Here is a 21,528-nt window from a genome sequence, read left to right on the forward strand (position 1 = left end):
CTTTATTTTTTGAAGTCCTTCATACGCATACGAACGATCTGCAAGTTTGTTCATCACCGAGTGCGCTGTCAGACGACAATGACTATTTTGGTGTGGATTTCACCCCCCCCCTCTGGCTGTACATTCAATAAGCTAGACTTTATATCAGTGTTAGTAAAAATGTTAATAATTGTGCCTTTGCGTGATTTACAGCCTTTGAAGTGGATTCCCCATCTTCAAAACCTTATGATACAGGCCTATAAAAATTCTCATCTATTTACACACGGTGGCCGGAAATACCTGTTACGAACTTCTCGTCCTCATAGAGGGGAGTGAGTACATAATATTCTGAAAAGGAACCCACGTCTGGAAATTTACCATTTCTGTGCTACAGCATTCGAAAACACATTTTCTCAGCAGGTACACGCAACACGGTAATCGAGGTGAGGAACGGTTGTGTCGGATTAGCCAATGTCATCTGTTCTCTATCCTAGCTCTCTGACCCAGTTCGAGACCCATTCACGTGTCTGTGAGTGTTAGAACAACAAGGTCGAGCAAACGTTTGCAGAATACACTGACACGATCCTCGCAAATGTCGAAGTTCGAGGTGGTGGAGCAGCCGCGCGTCGCCTTTATCGAGATCATTCTCCACGACATCCGACTCCACAGCGTACCCTTTTCACTACAATTATGTGACGGCTTTGAAAAATGGTATCTTCAACTCCAGTGGGTGCAACTGTGGTGCTCGGAGGAGATGTCACATACCCCAATTGGAAGAGGCCGTACTGCATCACCTTGATGAGTACAGGAGCTATTTCTTTGGCTATTAACGAGTGGAATTGTATAACAAGTGATCTACTGGGTCACCCTTAATCAATTAATTGCAAAAAATGGTTGCATTACACACAAAAGTTTTCAAATTGTTGTAGCAGAGAAAGAGTATGGGTTCCAATTCAAAATATTATGTACTCACTCCTCTCTACAAGTCAATTTTGGGGAACAGCATTACATGGAAGACTAACTAAATGAAATGTGAAGTTAACATAAATGATACGTAAGATGGGAGATTTCATGTGAGGGAGAATATTATCTAGTAATATTGAGGACTAGTAATATTGAGGACAAGTTCGTAGTAAGGTGCTATTCAAGTTTAAAGTGGCTCAAACGGATCAAGCTGGATAATCGAGTGTGAACGATGAGAACCAATAATTACCCTGTGTGACGTTTCAGCTAAATCTTTGTGAGGAATAATCCAGAATGACACCACCCAGAGTTAACGCCGTACAGCATTGTAAAAGCAGTGATGAGAGTGTGACTGCAACTGAAAACTGTGGGGTCAAATGCTCGCATTACAGTAGTTACAATTACATTTTGTCCGACTGAGTTACTGAATGTAAACTGTGGACTGCTACCTATCAAATTAAAGTAAACAGTCAAATAGTTCCGGAACGGGGTACTTTTCGCTAGCAAAAAATGAGGCACAAGATTTTATTTCACTTATTACTCTGAAACTATAAACCCTGTTGAAAATTTTACTATTAGCAAAATGAAAGAGCATTAAATCTGGCGTCAAAATGATCTATTTAAATGTCAAAATTTATCATGTTAATGACGGTTGAGCTCGGTGGCTGTGGAATGAATAAGCTGAAGAAATGTAATGACTAGACACTTTCTGTCACTTCCCCTTTAACTCGTTGCCCCTTTTTCCAACATAAAGAAACACATGAGCTCAAAACATGGCAAAGGCACGTGTTTCAACGAATCTAAAAGTGTTTTTACTGTGCACACACACGCAGGAAAGGAACAAATTTCAGAAACAAAGACACCTACAGCATTTAAAATGCAATCAACAAAAACATTTTCCTGACAAAGATATAAAATGTATTAAGTACACCAGAGATAGATGAAAGCCTGAAATGTGTCTCGGCAAAACGAAGCGTACAAAAAGTGACTGTTTGCTACTTCAGCTAACTGTGTACTGTGATTCAACAGAACGAGGATACGGGTCAGGGCACACAAACACAGCACTTAATCTTCCTCGTTCACCCGTGTGCGAGTTCTCCCGCCTCCCCCACACTACTAAATAACTGTCTGACCACGTTCGTGTCCGACGACGCCTCTCAAACTACGAGTCATGGCAACGATGCACGCTTACAGTGAATCGTATCTGACAGTTTTATTCCTGGAACTTACTGTACACCAAATTACATGAGGGCGTACTGAAAAGTAATGTCCCTAAACTTTTTAATGCAGGAAGTCTTAAAGGTTTTTAAATAAAACAATTTTTGTTAACGATCTACATCTTTATTCATCACGTCTAACTATTCGTTCCTCAACACAGTCTCCCTAACGACGAACACATTTCTCCCGACAAGAGACCAGGTTGTCGATACTGTAGCTGTAGAAAGTCTGATTCTGTCGACGGAGCTACGACCTCACCTCTGCTCGCACCACTTCATAAATATCGAAGTGAAGTCCTCAAAGCATTTCTTTAACTTTTGAAATCAGATAGGGTTCAGTGGGGATCGTACGGAGGACGCTCAATAACGGCGAACCTGCGGCGTCGGGCAGTCGCCAGTGTCGCGGTGCTCGCGTGCAGACCGGCACTGTCGTGTCGGTCCACACGTGGACGAACTCGTGGGACGTGAAACTCTTACGACACGACATTTCTTGTGCACGGACACAGTTGCGTTATATGCCACCACATTATTCTGTATATCTGAGATCTCTAGTGCCAGAGGGTCATACTTCAGTGTTCACAAAGTGGGAAAGCCTATAGAGAAATACACAGGACATGTAATACCTCGACTGATATTAAAAACAGAATACAAAATTTGGAGGCACTACTTTTCAGCAGGTCCTCGGAGCTGCACCCTTGCTGTGTGATACCCTGCAGCTACCGGAACAAGTTTTATGCAGTAATATAAGCACTGCCCCAGGAGGCTGTGGACTCAAAGAGTTTGTGGTACGAGCAGCAGGGTTCGAGTGTCGGCAGGTGATGTAGACGACCATTCTGTTGTACGACACTGGCTGAAGGGTAAAGTCTAAAATTATACAATTCTTTTTGACAAATGCTGAAAGGTCAATCAGTAAAAAGTAGGCAAAAATAAATAAATAAAAACTTTTAAACTTTTCTTTTATTAAATCATAATTTGATCACAGATGTTCTGTGTCATAGAATAATTATTATTACAATTAGATTATACTGTAACTTACTCAACATTAAAAGACTTGGAATTGTACGAAGTATTATGAGCCTTATATTGTTGAAAACATACTCTAAATGTATCAATAAAAAATCTAGTTACCACATGGCAGCAGTGGAACACACACACAAAAGGGTTTGCAGTTTGAGCTTCTTGTGGACATTAAGGAAGTTGCTATATAAAAAAGAGCTTTATTTATGAATAATAATTAGAAGTTAAATTGTCACAGATGAGAATAAGCGTATCAGTTGCAATACATCAAGAATACAGTTGCAAAATGAAGAAAACTAAGTTTGGTCCTTTTCATTAAGCAATACTGAAAAGAAAAGTTAATTCTTTCAAAATCTAGGTGACACTGTCAAGAAAGAAGAGATACAACATCGTAGCTATAAAAGAAGTCTGAAGAATTTTCCTCGTGCACGAAATAAAATCACTGCCCTAGGGCTCCGTAAGAAAATACGAGAAACTGTAGGCACCTTTAATGAAATACAAGTATTCCACAAACTGACTGACTGACTGAAGAATCAATTGTAGCGAATTTTGTAACGTACACCTAACATTTGGCCTCAACAGTCAGAGACTGTGGTCATGAATGTGAGTTGTGTGTCTATTTTGTCTAATTCCAATGAAGGCATATTTGGCTGAGAGCTCTGGCAGTCTTTTTGTTGTGCCTATCTGAGCATCCCCACTATGTGGTGAGTAGCAACTGCCCTATTTATAACACTGTCATAATAATTTTGTAACAAACGTCTAACTTTGTGAGGTCAGTCACAACACTGTCGTGTCACCGACCGCCATTACCGCTGTCACAGCAGAGCGGCTGCGCGCAGTGCTGACTCTAGGGCTACGGCTGCCGCTCCGCGGCGTACTCACCACTCTTGCCGACCTCTCCTGACTCTCACACTTCCGGCAAAACCACGGTCCAGTCGGTACAGTCACTATCCCGTAACAAGCTGCAAAACACGAGAGGGCAGACGAGATTAGTGCCGGGCTCCTGTAGATTTACAGTAACTGACAGTAAATAAAGGTGCACATACACAAACTGCAGTCCTATTTATTTATTTATTTATTTAGTTTATAGTGAACAGATTGTATATTAACTCCCATTACAATTACAGAACTGTACAACAGAGGGTCGTCTGGTGTATCTGGATTTACTGCAGTGGGAACCAGTACAAACACAATGTGATATTGTGCAAAATACTGAGTAAAAGATAACGTTCAGCCACAAATTGAGAATTTACTTGAGCCACAAAGCACGGCATACATCAGCATAGGTTAACTGTTGCATCACCGTGGGAAACCTAGTAAAACAATACTGTGGTGCAACTGTTTATCCGCAAACCTTTCAATGCATCAATGCCCAAATTTGGCATTAGGGAAGCGTCCAATTCTGCCTATCAACTCTGACCTGTTACATCATTAATACCACGCAATGACAACTTCCAGTGTATATTAAATGACAGTGATGTTGACACTACACAAACACACCAGCAAATATGAACAAAAACATGAAATGACAAAAAAAGTCTCACTTCGACAATAAAATGAAACTAATGGGACAACCATGGGAAATGGGGGGGGGGGGGGGGGGGTTAGGGTGGAGACAGGCTAAAATATAGAGCAATACAAAACACTGCACCATCTGAAAACAAAAATAAATAAAAAGTTACAAAACTTCAACTTACAACAAGATGCTACACCTACAATAGTAACAAGAATCATACATTTCTTGCAACCTATACAGCTCAAATGAAGCCCACGGTACCAAAAAACCGACACTTACAACTTCGAAAAGTGGACTCGTACATTCCCCTTGCCTTATACAGCTCTAACACAGCTCTTGATACCCACTAGCAAAACCATAAATTAAAAAAACCTACAACCACAAACTTCACAAAACAGTACTGGAACAACAATCTCAACAACTCAAAAAACATATTCACTAGATCAATTAAAACACAACCCAAATACCATAAGTATAGGCTACAGCAAGCAAAACAAAACTTAATTGCCAACAAAAGCCTCCTCCAACAAAATCTGGCCACTGCCCCGCCCCCCCCCCCCCCCAGAAACACACACACACACACGCACACACACACCACATTGCAACAAGCAATAACCTACTTATAAATTGCTCTCATACACATTACTGACAAAAGAAAAACACTATTAAATTTCTGCCCCTAACAATCACTCGGCATTAACAGTACCAATCACTAATCTGCCACCCATAACAAGCATAATCAAAAGTAAATCACTAGGGAACCAGAACAATCTCTTCCAATGACAATCTCACACACTCAGCTAATAAAAGCAAATGAATCACTAAAATATTTAACAAACAATGACATGACATCTACAAGTGCGAACCAACTCAAAAACACCTTGCCACAGTGGCGTCACACGCCACACCACCATTACATCCAGGGTCGAAGCAGAAGGGTAAATCTGATGGTTCAGATGACCCACAAATTCTTGACTACCTTTCATTTATTTGCGACGGTTACTGAGTGCTAAAAACTGAATTCATATTTAGAAATTAAGATATTGTCTTAAAAATATTAACCACAGACAAAATTATCACGAGCACTATGTAAAATTGTTCATCATCTATCGTTGGCAATAAATTACACTGGAACACCCACACAGAAAATCTCTGCAGTGAGCTGACAAGGGTCATGTGAGCGGAGTGCTCATGATCACGGCATACACTGCCCTTTTCCGTACACAAATCACAGAATATTTCTTTAGCAGAACTCCCTGGGGCAAAATAAACCTGCCTCTGGCAGAAGAGAGCCATTAAACATATTTTTGGTTCAAATAACTTCTTGCAGACAATATGTTTGTTGCACATAAAATACTTTAAGTCTTCAGTCTATACACACCCTAAGTATTTACACATGGCAAATAGAATGTCTGTGTGTCTGAAAGCAGACTGCGTGTACACTCATGTGAAACCAGAAACAGGAAATTACTAGACACTCTTCAGACTTGATTAAGTAAAATAAAAAATAAAGTTGTACAAGCTAGCAACATATTTTTCAACAACATACCATACAACACAAGGGAATTGCAAACAAATTTAAAATGATTGCAGAAACATGGCTAAGAAGAAACATTCTACGACATCAATGAGTTAATGAAATAAATTATCTTTTTTACAAATGTGGACTGTGAACAAAGCAAATTGTACCAATTATGTTACATACAATCTAATTTGTAGCCTAGCATATGCAGTCTGATAAAACAAAAATAATTATGTACAAGATAAGCAAAATAAATCAATCTCAAGAAGGGGAAGAAATGTATTTGGTACCATACATTGAGCATTTTAAGTTGCTTGTAGAACATTAATTTCAATCTGTAAGATAGAAAGAACAACATGCCTATGTCTTTCACAGGGGCATACAAATATCTTCTGGCCACCAAAGCCAGAAAGAAAGATATTCTACCCACTTTCCTTTTAACAACATATTATTTAGGAAAAAACCTCAGAAAGACTGAAAACATGAAACAGATGAGTAAGTGTAGATTATACTGACTCAAACAAGAATACCAATGAAAGAGCAACAAACTAAACATTTAACCGAAGTTACAATAGCACTGCAATTAAATGTAGCAACTGAACGCCAGTATAATGGTGTAGCCTAAAATAATTATTATTTGAGCAACTAGAAACACTGCAAAGGCAGCATTATACTTATAAAAATCACACACTCTGGCAGCATTAACATAAATTAAGTACCAATCACATAACATAAATATGTGCACCTGAATTTTCATAACAGACCATTCTTCAGAAATAGGTAAGTGAAGACACAGACACTTATCAGACATTATCTCCAAAATCTTTACTGCATTAGGCCTTTCTTTTTCTCTGTTGTTGCCTTTTGATGCACACCTCGAAGTTACAGCAATTATTAAATAATGAAATTACATATCAGAGTAGAACAAATTCTCCTTACCTATTTTAATTCCTTCCTCAGACATAGAATCTCTTAATTAACACTTTTCTTGGTCTCCTAATCCCAAATTATGTCAGAAATATCAAATATATGATGTTCAATTGTTAGCAAATTACATAGGCCTACATGTTATATATCGCGATTTTTCTCTAAGGCACTAATGGAGCAGTTGGCTATGATTCCTATGCTCAATTTTGTCCAGGAATAGCGGAGAGGCGGGAGGGGGGGAAAGAAAAGAGGAAAAAAAAATCCAGCAAAGCAGAGTTTTTCCAACAGAGAATCTTGGGATGATTCTACTGAAAGGCATAGGCCTTTTATATTTCCACTGCAGGCCTCTTCAACGGCAAAATCTGGACAAGAAAGTACTCTAAAATATTCGTCATAGCACGAACTTATGTAAATATCCTGCAGTTTTGTTCACTTCATTCCTCATAACGCAGACAGTAGTTCTACATTATGTAGTTAATACCAGACTTAACTGCTTTTAACACAAAATGCATTAGAGTAAGTAGCACGAAGCAAATAAAAAAAAAAAAACAAAGGCTAATAAATGGATAAATTCGAACACTGTTTGTTTACACTCTCATGTGGACAGCGTTGAGGTTATGTTAGCGCATATGTCCTCTGCAGAAGCACAGCGTATACAAAGGTATTTACGCGACTAAAACTCACCCTGATGTACCGCCACAGTGCATCCTTGACCATCACAGTAGACGAGTGGGTTTTCAGCCCACCCTCTCTCATCTGAACAAACACAGCACCCCCCTACCATCTCCTTCATGCTTGTCTGGTCTGCACCTTGCTGTGTTAGCCCATTGTCCCGTCCGCCCTTCTTTCTCCGCCGTCCTCCAGCGCCCTTGCCCTTTCGTGTCTCATTTTGACCCCGCGTCTTGGATGTGCCTTCGTCGAACAAAAGGCTCGTTTCGAAAAGTCACCTCATCCCGGGGCTTTCTTGTATAACCCGGTCTCGAGGGGAGTCCGAGCCGGATGCCACGCTTGCTGAGCTCTCCTATCCGCGTAAGAGTTGTACAATTTATAAATTATTAATTCCCTTTTAGCTACAGCAGAAAACGGGAAAGTATGAAATAAACAGTAAGAGTGATGTGAGCTTCCAACCGTGGTGAACAGGTCAATTCTGGCCTTCTCTGTAGTACCGTTGCGACAGACGTCTCGTCTTCAACGGTGTTTACCAGCGGAATCCTCCCTCACTAATCAGTTCACGTAAATATTGACGGATTCACCATTTTACGCTCCACACTTTCGCCTTTCCAAACACAATAAGAATTGTACGCGAGCAAAACACTATCGCGCATGCGCGTTGGCGGGATAGTTACTCGATCAAAGATACGCTGCCGACTTTCTCTTTTATACCGACCTCCATAGAAAGCTAAGTAGCCCCGTAATACTTCTATTTTTCTTCGACAAGTGTATCAGATCAATGTCTACAGTACCAAATACCACCTACCATATATAAGAACAAGTCAGTCAGTCATAAAACTAAATTTTGTTCACACTTAGACTTACCGGCATGGTCTTCTGTAGCGAAGCATTATCTTTGATTGATGAGCTTTGGGACGCTAACATAGAAGACAACGATAGTAAAACGTAGGTATAAGTTTTGAGCAAAAAATTAGAAGTCGTTTTTCATTCAACAGTCTATCTTGTAGACACTGGTGAGGAAGCTACATACTTTAACTAGTGTGTCATGGCAGTGGCTATAATGTTTCAGTAAATATTTCGTTTCCCATTCGAGATGACGGGAGGCTACATACTCCCTAAAATTTTAGACGCAGCAGAATGATAAGCATACTATTCCGTACAAAATGAAAAGCATTCGTCGAAATATCAGATTTTCAGAAGCCTTTGCAACCACGTCTGTAGTTTGCAGTTAAGTTCATTGTGTTTTAAACTGAAACACTTGCTCATTTACCGTCTCGTATATTACAACTTACGTAAAATGGTACTTAGAAGCGAAACGTTATCACACGAACATAATAGTTTAAATGCAGTAAATTTCAATATATCATGCTCTCTTTTAGTTTTATCCCGTGGAAGATCATTATGAAATATGAAGCATCATCTGTGCTTTGCAAAGGAAGTTTTTACTTTGACGTGTTGTGAAAGCTGCACGTGTTTACTGCAATACCGGTATCTTACAAAGAGTGAAAGTTTAGCTCTGTACTAAGTTTTTAGACGTCGACAAACTACTATTGAAAAGTAGTAGGCAATTTGAATTAAGTCTTTCATGGTCAGTATTTGTGAAAGTTAAATGTATTAAATATATAATAATATAATGTATTGGAAATGTGTCACAAACATAACTTATATCTTTGGGAATGTGGTGCCCACTGCGAATAGATTCATGATGATGGGTTGGAATCCTTAGGGACAATCTTTATTATCTACCCGCACAAGGTAGAAGTTACAGATGCTTGAAGTAGAAATAAAGGAGACTTGAGTGCGATGTTCTTTCTGTTATAGCTGATGGTTATTGTTCCATAAGTCACATTTATCTTAACATTAGGAGAATTTTTATGTTGCTTTGTGCTGGTCACTTACAGGCTCTTTTCTGTAAAAATGACTATTTCGATTCAAGAATTCCTCTATGGTATGGGAGCTGTAGTTGAGGAGAAACATCTTTAATCTACATTTCAAAACATATATTTCATTGAACGTTAATCCATATCTTTTTCCTTTTAGTGTTGCAGTAGGAAATATCTATGTTACTTGCACTCACACATGGCGTTTTGATGGTAAATTCTGTGAGTGAATAATTGTACAGCGAGATTAGTCCAGTAGTCCCAGATTCTTAAAGAGATGTGCATGAGATGTTTGTCTGTGTGCCCCCCACACATTTCAAATTACTTTCTTTTCTGCAATGAATACTTTTTGCATAAGCTAGGAGTTACCCAGAATATTATCCCATAAGACAACAGTGAATAAAAATATATTAACTCACTTCCTAAAGTTATTCTTATGCCAGAATTAGCCAGACTTAAATGTTTTAACAGTATTATCGTTTTGTTTTGTTTCCATCTGTATTCGCACATAAGAAGTTGAAATGTTGTTCTCAGTTTGTTTCTTATTTGTATGTTATTTGAATAGCAGGAACTGGGATATTTTGGCCAAAGCAAACGTGGAATAGCTGTGTTTTTCCAAAATTTTAAAGCTAGCCCATTTGTGCAAAACCAGTTATTATTTTTATGTTATGCTTCCTGACTTGTTCCACACTCTCAAGAATCACCTCATTTTTGGGATGGAATGAAAACTGAATCTATTCTAATTAACTTTCAGAAAAACATTATTTAGGTTATTGTTTCTTTATAACTGCTTGCTTGTTCAGCTTCAGAACAATACTTGTATCATCTGCAAACAGGCCTAATTAATTCATTAACATGAACAGAGAACAGCAAGGGCCCAATAATCGAACACTGTGGGACCCCGATTGTAATTTCTACCCGTGCAGACAATGTATTGTCGCTCTTTGTATTACACTAATGGCCTAGGCCAAGTTCCTGCAGTCTGTTTCTAAAATAACTACTTATTCCATAAGAACTTAATTTCTATAAGAGGCTGTCGCAATTGCCCAGTTCTGTAGTAGAGTGGTGGCTCATTGGCTCCTATTCTGAGTACGCAGGTTCAATTCCTGGTACTGTTTGTGATTTTTCCTCAGTGGTGGTAGGGGGGGGGGGGGGGGGGGGGGAGAGAGACCAGTGGTGCATTCTTGATTGTGCCGTCAACTACTCATCTGAGATGTAGTGACTCAAAATGTCTGCCAAACTGGCAGTGGCAGAGTGATGTAGTAGCCACGTTGCCCCTGTAGCCCATCCAAATGGTGTCTTCGGCAGGGGATGACCCTGCAGTCCATACCGAATGATGTGGCAAAGCCTCAGCGTTTTAATTTTGTGATTGACACAATAGAGTTTTGTTACTAAGTTACAGAAGGCCCAGACTGGTAATATTTTATTCTGTACCCATCTGAGGTATGAATAGGGTCTTTAGTAAAACAGCCCTTTCGAAATTCAAGCTGTGAGTCATTACATATCCCATTATTACTCAGGTGGATTCCAGTATTCTTTTACATTAACTAATCAGAAATTTTGGAAAATAATGTAAGGAATGAACACTAGATCGCGTGTTTGACATCGAGTCACATTTTTCTGTAGAGATGCCTAACAGTGGCATATTTTGATATGTCTGAGAAGAAAACCTGAACTATTATCACATTACACATGTGACTGAGAACGTATCAGATTAGAGAGATACGAGCTTTTAGTGTCTTTGAGATTTCGTCAACTTTGTATGGACTTTCACTTTGGAGGTTGACGATTATTGTCCTTAATCCAGATGTGGATGAGTGACAGATTGTCATTTCACTGAATCTCATCTTTATCGATTCCCCAGTGTAGGCCAACTATTTTACTTTCACCTCTGGAACAATTTTTGCACATACTTATTTAAAGAATCTGTTGAAATCTCCTCCTTTTCAACACTTACATTGCTACCACTCTCTTCAGTAGAAATACTGCCATCTTCTAAGAGCAGTTCCCTTGCTCTTTTAACAATATTCCATGTTGATTTGATTATGTTGTCTGACCTAAAATTTTCTGGGATGACATAATGTAGCAGTTGGATTGGGTTGTACTTCATTCAATGGAGATTTAATGTTGTTCTGCTTGTTATTTTATCTGACAATTACTTGGAGCACTGTTTAAGTAAGAATGACCTGCCTTCCATAGGGGTGGAGATAGGGTGAAAATGGGGTGACGTACGAGCGTAACACTGAAAGGTCATCGAACGAGGTGGCATAGTGGTTAGCACATTGGACTCGTATTCGGGAGGACGACCGTTCGATCCCGCGTCCGGTCATCCTGATTTAGGTTTTCCGGCGATTTCCCTAAATCGCTCCGGGCAAATGCCGGGATGGTTCCTTTGAAAGGGCACGGCCGACTTCCTTCCCTAATCCGATGACCTCGGACTTTAGTCTCTTCCCCTAAACAAACCGACCCCCCTGAAGGGTCTGGAGCAGATTCAACCTAATCTTTGTATTCATCACTTACTATTGTTACGAAAGTACTGTGGACAGTTTCCATGTGCCTGCATGCTTAGGGGTGAGGGTGTGGATGAGAAGCCCCAATATATAAACATATTCAATAAGATTGATATTAGTATTGAATCCGTAGCTCCAGGGTAACAGTCCTGATAGCGTTTCACCCCAGGTGCGTTTCAGCAATACCTCCATAGTGCCCCAACGACTGAGGGTGGGGTAAGAAGTGCTGACGTAAAAGCATAAGTAGGAGACGCCTGAAGAAATTTCAAGAAAATTTGGTATAGAAAAAATGGAGTCCCATAGCTTAATCAGTAAAATTGAAATCCTTATAAGATTGCTTTGTTGTCTACCTGCCCTCCTGCCTGTGTATCTGTTAAGAACCCTTTTTTTCAGGAGTGGTAAGCGTGTCAAATTGAAATTTATGGCATATACTAATATTTACGGTTCCTCGGTGGTGCCAAAAATTAAAGCTCCTAAGTCAATACAATTAAGAGATATGGCCATTTATGTTACATATTTTAATATTAGCAAACTCGCTCCTCGAAACCTGTAGGGTATGTCCCATTGACCTAGCATAATGAAATTTGGCAAGAACTGAGGATTCGTAGTACAAGTAAACGAATCATCATAATCTAAGACTGATTATGCCTTTCAGCGTTCAGTCTGGAGCATAGCCCCCTTATAAAATTCCTCCATGATCCCCTATTCAGTGCTAACATTGGTGCCTCTTCTGATGTTAAACCTATTATTTCAAAATCATTCTTAACCGAATCCAGGTACCTTCTGCTTGGTCTGCCCTGACTCCTCCTACCCTCTACTGCTGAACCCACGAGTCTCTTGGGTAACCTTGCTTCTCCCATGCGTGTAACGTGACCCCACCATCTACGCCTGTTTGCCCAGACTGCTACATCGATAGAGTTCATTCCCAGTTTTTCTTTGATTTCCTCCTGGTAGACACCCTCCTGCCATTGTTCCCATCTACTAGTACCTGCAATCATCCCAGCTACTTTCATATCCGTAACCTCAACCTTGTTACTAAGGTAACCTGAATCCACCCAGCTTCACTGCATTAGCTTTGCTACACCTCGCTTCCAGTTCTTTCACTATGTTGCCATCCTGTGAGAATATGCATCCCAAGTATTTGAAATCGGCCACCTGTTCTAACTTTGTTCCTCCTATTTGGCACTCAATCCGTTTGTATTTCTTTCCCACTGACATTACTTTCGTTTTGGAGATGCTAATCTTCATACCATAGTCCTTACATTTCTGATCTAGCTCTAAAATATTACTTTGCAAACTTTCAATCGAATCTGCCATCACAACTAAGTCATCCGCATATGCAAGACTTCTTATTTTGTGTTCACATATCTTAATCTCACCCAGCCAGTCTATTGTTTTCAAAATATGATCCATAAATAATATGAACAACAGTGGAGACAGGTTGCAGCCTTGTCTTACCCCTGAAACTACTCTGAACCATGAACTCGATTTACTGCCAACTCTAACTGCTGCCTGACTATCCGTGTAAAGACCTTTAATTGCTTGCAGAAGTTTGCCTCCTATTCCATAATCTCGTAGAACAGACGATAACTTCCTCCTAGGAACCTGGTCATATGCCTTTTCTAGGTCTATAAAGCATAGATACAATTCCCTGTTCCACTGATAACACTCCTCCATTATTTGCCATAAGCTAAAGATCTGGTCCTGACAACCTCTAAGAGGCCTAAACCCACACTGATTTTCTTCCAGTTGGTCCTCAACTAATACTCACACTTTCCTTTCAACAATACCTGAGAAAATTTTACCCACAACGCTGATTAAAGAGATACCTCTGTAGTTGTTACACTCTTTTCTGTTTCCATGTTTAAAGATTGGTGTGATTACTGTTTTTGTCCAGTCTGATGGAACCTGTCCCGACTCCCAGGCCATTTCAATTATCCTGTGTAGCCATTTAAGACCTGACATTCCACTGTATTTGATGAGTTCCGACTTAATGTCAGCCACCCCAGCTGCTTTGTTGCACTGCAATCTATTGACCATTTTCTCCACTTCCTCAAATGTAATCCTATTTCCATCATCATTCGTATCCCATTCTACCTCGAAATCTGAAACATTACTGATCGCATTTTCACCTACATTGAGCAACTCTTCAAAATATTCCCTCCATCTGTCCAAGGCATCCACAGGACTCACCAGCAGTTTTCCTGACCTGTCGAAAATACTTGTCATTTCCGTCTTACCTCCCTTTTGAAGACTGCTAATTACACTCCAGAATGGTTTTCCAGCAGCTTGAAAAATCCAAAAATTGTTATACTATAATTATATAACAGAAAAATATCTTTTTGCTTTTAGAGCTTACATTGCATTTATCATCCATCAAAAGCTTATGAGGAACATATTACTGCATGTAATCATAAAATGTAAGTTGTATTATTTTTGAAAGTAAATATAAAATAATTTATTAAATTTTCCCTTTCTAAATGTATATGCTGAAGTCCACATCTCTTTGTAGAGATTTTAATATAGTATTGGAATTCCTGGGCGCAATATCTTGCCACTATCAATATAGATAACACCTCGACTCCAGGAGGGAGGAGGATTAACTGTCAGTGTACGCAGTCAAGTTTTCACGGAATCCTCGCCACGTAAGTCCTACTTGCAGTTGGCTAGTTGTTATAATAAAAGTAGTGTGGGCGTGAGGTAGCTCTGCTGCTCGCAGGGGTTAGGGTGTGGATGAGAGGGGAGCGTCGTATGTAAAACTGTTTAAAATGATTTAACATCCCCTCTGGGTACTGTGGTGTAAAGGAGCAAAGAGTGAGACGTGTGTGCAATGTGTGTGACATACACAAATACATTTGAAACCGGTGGTAAAAAGCCAGCTGAGATATGTAGTAACAAACTTGGCCAAGTCACTGAAAGCATCTTTTTCTGAATGAAAAACCTCTATAGACAAAACAGTGGTTGGACACAAATATTTTTCTTTCATAGTTGCAGCTTTAATGGTGTATTAGAGTTCTACAGAGGGACACAGATTCATAATGAACCTTGGTTTTTTCTTTCTTCTCCCCCCCCCCCCCCCCCCTTAAGTTTTGACTTGACGATTTTTGTTACAATTTTATATATATATAATAGAGGGAAACACTCCACGTGGGAAAAATATATCTAAAAACAAAGATGATGTGACTTACCAAACAAAAGCGCTGGCAGGTCAATAGACACACAAACATACACACAAAATTCTAGCTTTCGCAACCAATGGTTGCTTCTTCAGGAAAGATGAAAGGATGTGGGTTTTAAGGGAGAGGGTAAGGAGTCATTCCTATCCCGGGAGCAGAAAGACTTACCTCAGGGGGAAAAAAGGACAGGTGTACTCTCTCTCTCTCTCTCTCTCTCTCTCTCTCTCTCTCTCTCTCTCTCTCTCTCTCTCTCTCTCTCGCACACACTCACACAAGCAGATATATTTAAAGGCAAAGAGTCTGCTTGTGTCTGTATATGTATGTATGGATGGATATGTGTGTGTATGTGTGTGCGCTCGAGTGTATACCTATCCTTTTTTCCCCCCTAAGGTAAGTCTTTCTGCTCCTGGGATTGGAATGACTCCTTACACTCTCCCTTAAAACCCACATCCTTTCATCTTTTCTTTTCGTGACGAAGCAACCGCCGGTTGCGAAAGCTCGTAATTTTGTGTGTGGATTTGTGTGTTATTTTATTGTATATACTCTCGCGTGCACACACACACACACACACACACACACACACACACACACACACACAAGCAGACATATTTGAAATATGTCTGCTTGTGTCTGTGTATGTATGTATGGATATATCTGTGTGTGTGTGTGTGTGTGCGTGTGTGCGTGCGCGCGCGCGTGTGCGTATACCTATCCTTTTTTCCCCCCCAAGGTAAGTCTTTCCGCTCTCGGGATTGGAATGACTCCTTACCCTCTCCCTTAAAACCCACATCCTTTCATCTTTCCTTTTCCTTCCCTCTTTCCTGACGAAGCAGCCGCCGGTTGCGAAAGCTCGAAATTCTGTGTGTGTGTTTTATTCATTGTGCCTATCTACCGGCACTTTCCCGCTTGGTAAGTCTTGGAATCTTTGTTTTTAATATATTTTTCCCAGAAGAAACTTCCACATGGGAAAAATATATTAAAAATTCCAAGACTTACCAAGCGGGAAAGTGCCGGTAGATAGGCACAATAAATAAAACACACACACAGAATTTCTAACTTTCGCAACCGATGGTTGCTTCTTCAGGAAAGAGGGAAGGAGAGGGAAAGACGAAAGGATGTGGGTTTTAAGGGAGAGGGTAAGGAGTCATTCCAATCCCGGGAGCGGAAAGACTTCCCTTAGGGGCAAAAAAAGGACAAGTGTACACTTGCACGCACACACACACGCACACACGCGCACACACACGCGCACACACACACGCGCACGCACACACACACACACACGCACAAGCAGACATTTGTATGTATATATATACATAGATGATGTGACTTACCAAACAATCCCAATTTTGTTTGGTAAGTCACATCATCTTTGTTTTTAGATATATTTTTTCCATGTGGAATGTTTCTTTCTATATATATGTATATAAAATTGTAACAAAAATCGTTATATTTGTCTTTCGTCATTTCCTTCGATTGTAATTATTTTCCTTTATAGCAGCAAAAAAAAAAAAAAAAAAAAAAAAAAAAGGGCATTTCATCATAAATTGGATGATGGCATAGGTCTCTCTCCATTCCATTCACATATTGAGTGTGGAAAGAATGACTGTTTGAATGCCTTTGTGCATGCTGTAATTATTATAATTTTGTTGTTATGGTACATATGAGAGTGATACGTAGAAAGTTGTAGTATATTCCTAGAGCTCTCATTTAAAGCTGGTTCTTGAAACTTTGTTAGTAGACATTCTCAGGTTAGTTTACACCTATCTTCAAGAATGCCAGTTCAGTTTCTTCAGCATCTGTGTAACTCTCTCCCACGGGTCAAACAAACCTGTAACCATTTGTTGCCCTTCTTTGCATACGTTCAATATCCCCTGCTTTGTACTGTCCCACACACTTGAGCAGTATTCTAGAATGTCACATTAGTGATTTGAAACAGTCTCCTTTGTAGACTGTTTGCACTTCCCCCGTATTCCATCAATAAACCAAAGTCTACCAACTGCTTTACCCATAACTGAGCCTATGTGATAATTTCAGTTCATATCCCTGCAAAGAGTTACACCCAGGTACGTGTGTGAGTTGGCCAATTCCTGATATTGTAGACATAGGATACCACATTCTTTCATTTTTCTTTGTTACCATTGATTCCAGTTCCTGCCTCACTCCCGAGTGACTGGGCACTTACTTTGTCACTGAGAACCTTTATATACAACCAGAATTTCTTTGAGTTTTCCAAAAGATCACTTGACAATGTTCTGCTACGGTAATGATTGAAGGCTCTCTTGACAGCCAAATGATTCAATCAGCATCTCTGCATTTATTGTCGTGTGCTTGTTTTTACACCTATTGTGCAGTGAATCTGTTTCTTTAAAAGTTTCTTTACAGTGGCTGTACACCATGGGGGTTCCCTTACATTGTGGACTGTTTTTCTGCATACATATATGTCCTGTACATGGTCAGCTATTCTTTTAAACTTGAGCTAGAGTTCTTCTACATCCTCCTGACATGTGCTGAAAGTTTCAAATTTCTCATTGAAGTACAAAACTGTTGATTTTTGTAATCTAGTTTACTGAACATGTGTATCTTTCTGCATGTTTTAGTTGTCCTTTGGAATTTCATAATTATTGTTGCTGCAACATCATCATGTTCACAGGTACCAGTTTTGGTGGACATCCTCATAGAGGTCAGGTCTATTTGCTGCCATTAGATCCAATATATTTTCATTGTGAGTGAGGTTTTAACTATGTATTCTAGAGAAGGCATTTAATAATGTTTCGCGGCATGTCGTATGGTAAGAAGTCTGAGGATACAGACAAATGAAACATTAGAAGTTCAGTGAATAAACATTACAAACAGCTAGAGTTTGCTATATGCTCTGACTCAGAGATCGTTGCTCGACAGAGCCGATCACAAATTGACTGCTCGCACAACTCGGAGCATTCTGTTGCACGACTGAGAATTTGGTGCTCTGTATGACGAAGAAAAGGCTGATTTTGATGCCTATTCTTGCTTCACCTGATAGTGATATACTTCTACTTTAAACTGACTACGGAAATTCATTTTCATCAATTTTTGGACTTTGCTGTTTTGATGCTAGACATCTTTGTGGTATTATAAGTGTCAGCTTAATTCAGCAGTAGAAGATAATTAGAATGTAACAGGTATATAATTAGTTCAAAGCCTGGTTAATTCCAAACCTTAAGTAACAATATTTTTTTTTGAACTTTCCATCATGGGTCATTGCAGACCCTGCTCACATAGCTTTTCAGCTGACACCAGGAGCACACTGAATCCCCTGCCTCTTGCTGTACGTTTGCATTCCTATCTCTCGGCATCCCTCAGTATTTTGACACTTTTGGTCTGTGTTATATATGTCTGTACTCTGCAGACAGAGTTCACGGCTGAGGATATTTCAGTCCCACACTTTATGGTTTCTTCCCATTCTGTTTGTATACAGAACACGGTAAGAATGATTATTTAAAATCCAGTGTAATGTTTTCTTTGAGATCCCTGCTGGAATGATATGCACCCACTATAGTTGTAAGAAAGATTTCGTGGGTCAGTTTGTATCCACCTCAGAATTTCTGCCAAGTCCAGTATTCCCGCACCTCTGTGGTGCTGTCCTGTCAGTCGGATGATCCGGTGACTGTCTGTGCTGTCCTACTTGCTGTAAGTTCAGTATCCCTTCATCGGTACGGGTCTGTGATTCACTAGAGCAATAGTCTCGGATGAGTTGAACGAGTGTTCTGGAAGTGGTCTTCTCTGTATACTGACTTCATTTCCCAATATTACCCTACAGTGTTGCACCTTCTTAACCTACGACTGAGCCCGGGTAATTGTTCTGCTTTGTATGCCTACAGAGTGTTACAGCAGGTATTTGTAATAGATGACTGATTGCAGACGTGACTGGTGGATACTGTGATCAGACAATATCACTTTCCTGCTTTTTTTTTCGGTAGTGCACTTTTACATTTTGCTTTTGTGTGTGTGTGTGTGTGTGTGTGTGTGTGTGTGTGTGTGTGTGTGTGTGTGTGTGTGTGTGTGTGTGACATGTAGTACTTTAGTATGAAATGGGAGACAGGAAAGTGAACTTATGATTGAAATTAACATAAAAGCAATTATACAATTCAATATATGCAATACAAAATTGGGTGGCGGGGGGGGGGGGGGGGGACAAGTTTGCAAATGTGCATTTGTGCATTTATTTCTGAAACACAAACTGGCGTCTTTTGTTGATCAAATTAGGAGTTTGTACTTTCTTCACAATTATTGATATGTCTTCTCAAGACTTGTCTTCATTTACTGGCCAAATCCAGCTTGTAGTCGAGAAATACTTGGTTAGTTTCCTCCTCGTATTCCTTCGCTTTTGCCAAATAGTCTTCCTCCCTCCTGGATCTCCCCACTGCAGTACAAAGTCTCCTGGCTAGGTGGTGCTGTGTTCTCTGCTGGATGGGGACTTTTCTGTTCACGCTTCTACCGCCACCAAACTGTGATGGACTTCACAAAGGGATGGGATCGGTTGAGGATTTTTCCAGAGACTACCCAGAAATGATGCCGATGACTGAACTACTCCTGTTCTTGTGAAAAGAAGCGTTAAACCTTTTTAATTCTGTTTTGCACATATACGTAATTTGTATGGCAAGTTTACTGTCTACCGAGGTAATTTTGACATTTGCCAAACGATTCTTTTCGTAGTTCCTCCGACACCGTCAACCTGCCTCTTTGCCGAGGGAAGTGGCAGCGTATTCCGGTCGGAGCAGAAATGTCAAATTCAGACTGAAAATGTGGAAGATAAGAAAGTGTAAAGTGATTCTTGAACTGTGAAGCACAACCGTGGGAAAAATTTTGATACGCTGAAAATTCGACTGTTTTTTCTTCAGATCCTGAACGAGGGTTTTAAAGAATGCCCATATGGGACATATCGTCACTTACAATGGCACAATTAGCAATAATATGACAATTTAACCAAACGCCAGCAGTGAAAAGAGTAGACTTGTGCTGGTCCCAGTGAACACTTTCAATTTCGTCTCGGCTCACAGTGGTATAGTGTTGCGCAAAATCTGTCCGAACAAGTGCATTACAATTTACAAATGTTGTCTTCACATCTTCAGAGTGCCGAGTCTGTTTTCTTTACACATAACAGTGAAGTTTTGAGTGCTGGGAACTCTAGGTGTATCTTTTTCACACAGGCAGATATGAATCCAGTTTCCGTTATAGTTTGGGGTGCCCGTGAAAACCTTCCATTGGGTACATTGTATTTCATTAAGAATTGTTTCTTCGTCACTGAAGATATGTGCAAAGTTGCAGGTGCCTATTTTCATCCTGTCTGACATGCAGTCAAAGTTTTCAAGATCACGCAAACAGAGGGCTATTAATTATAGTATTCTACGTGGAAATACTCCTGTTTAACTGCGTATTAGTGTGGTATCTACGTGCACATGTTACGGAACGTAGAGGAAACGGGAAATACAAATGGTGGGCAAAGCTCACAAAACTTGGATTTTTCAACCACACAATCAGAATACTACTTCATAGCCTTTAGCAGTAATTATCATATATTTTTGAACCACTCCTTTCTTCCCAGTTTGGGTGGTCCTTATGGTAACTTTGTCCTTTTTATCTGGTTCTGTTCTGCCAATGTCATCACAAAGATAAAACTGTATCGCATTAGCTTTCATTTGTTCATTCAGATGTTTACAGCCTTTCTTTCAATTTATGGCACTGATTCAGATTACTCACAAATTCTGGTACCTTGTCAACAAACAGTTTTTCTACCACTGTTTTAATTTCCTTGGGGTGTTGGCAAACTTGTCATTGCCTTATCAGCTGCTTTCCCTAGTGACATGCTACAGTACTGCTTCAAGAACACTTTCTAGGAATCCTTTGCCTGTCTTGCCGAATGATTTTAGCTTTTCTCTGTGCTGCTTCTGTCTTATCATATCCCACTAACACTCGAATATTAACTTCGTTCCATCATTTGAAATGCTCGTTTTTCTTTCATCCTTCGTAATTTAAACCTTTTGACACTTTTGATTGATATTCTGAATACTTGACTGCATTCTGTTTGAGTTATTGTATAAACACATGTGATCTTTCTAGACATCTAGGAGGCAAACAAAGAAATAACTGTTTATTTGATGTATGACATTGAA

At 39.8% G+C, this 21,528-nt stretch overlaps 2 protein-coding genes across 9 annotated transcripts in view; one reads left to right on the forward strand and one right to left on the reverse strand.

The window, feature by feature from the left end:
* Nucleotides 1-8,448, reverse strand: part of LOC126295480 (protein AF-17-like) — a 106,011-nt gene extending 97,563 nt beyond the window's left edge. Inside the window, exons 1-3 of the mRNA XM_049988027.1 lie at nt 8,270-8,448; nt 7,826-8,162; nt 4,059-4,138 (exon numbers count right to left, since the gene is read on the reverse strand). Of these exons, the coding sequence (XP_049843984.1) occupies nt 4,059-4,138; nt 7,826-7,934 (189 nt within the window). The 5' untranslated portion in view covers nt 7,935-8,162; nt 8,270-8,448. The remainder of the gene's footprint in view (nt 1-4,058; nt 4,139-7,825; nt 8,163-8,269) is intronic.
* Nucleotides 8,449-8,646: 198 nt separating this feature from the next.
* LOC126295486 (transcription initiation factor TFIID subunit 12-like) overlaps nt 8,647-21,528 on the forward strand; it is a 52,681-nt gene continuing 39,799 nt past the window's right edge. The window contains exons 1-2 of one of the 8 annotated variants that reach the window (XM_049988045.1): nt 8,788-9,401; nt 14,716-14,848. The gene's annotated coding sequence lies outside the window, so the exon portion shown is untranslated. Of the gene's footprint in view, nt 9,402-14,555; nt 14,624-14,715; nt 14,849-21,528 lie in introns of those variants that run through there. The other 7 variants (XM_049988046.1, XM_049988044.1, XM_049988047.1 and 4 more) reach the window with 7 other exon arrangements.

Source organism: Schistocerca gregaria, chromosome 11 (genome assembly GCF_023897955.1).
Source record: "Schistocerca gregaria isolate iqSchGreg1 chromosome 11, iqSchGreg1.2, whole genome shotgun sequence".
Lineage (NCBI taxonomy): Eukaryota > Metazoa > Arthropoda > Insecta > Orthoptera > Acrididae > Schistocerca > Schistocerca gregaria.